General features: G+C 42.4%; 1 protein-coding gene across 1 annotated transcript; it reads right to left on the bottom strand.

Annotated features, from left to right (window-relative positions):
* Positions 1-7: 7 nt before the first annotated feature.
* LOC108763965 (uncharacterized) lies at positions 8-313 on the bottom strand (the record flags this gene model as incomplete). The annotated part of the gene is made up of 2 exons (XM_018512319.1): positions 231-313; positions 8-134 (listed from the first exon to the last, which is right to left on the bottom strand). Coding segments are annotated over exons 1-2 (210 nt in total), but the record flags the coding sequence as incomplete, so codon positions are not given.
* Position 314: the final 1 nt, after the last annotated feature.

The raw sequence follows: 314 nt of genomic DNA, 5'->3' as shown, positions 1-314 counted from the left end.
ATGAGACAGAAGTTTGCGCATTCTCGTTTGTTGTCTGTCGGTTCAGCGATTTCGACGATCTCGACGATATTTGTTTAAGAAGGGTGTAAATATCCTCAGGAGATACTTGTAACGCCAATAATTCCAATACAATTCTACAAACAGAAAATTGTATTGTGATAAAACTGTGCGGAGAGGTTATGTCCCGTGGGGGTAATTCCACTTTCGACAACTGTCGACAAATATCTCACCGAAAAACTCCGGGTACCGTGGAGATTCCCGTTATTTCGGCCAGTTCAATCAGTTCTTGTCGATGCGATTGCGAAAATGCCATT

The sequence above is a fragment of the Trachymyrmex cornetzi genome, unplaced genomic scaffold (assembly GCF_001594075.2).
Source record: "Trachymyrmex cornetzi isolate Tcor2-1 unplaced genomic scaffold, Tcor1.1 C3655320, whole genome shotgun sequence".
Taxonomy (NCBI): domain Eukaryota; kingdom Metazoa; phylum Arthropoda; class Insecta; order Hymenoptera; family Formicidae; genus Trachymyrmex; species Trachymyrmex cornetzi.
This window is presented reverse-complemented; position numbering and strand designations above follow the sequence as displayed.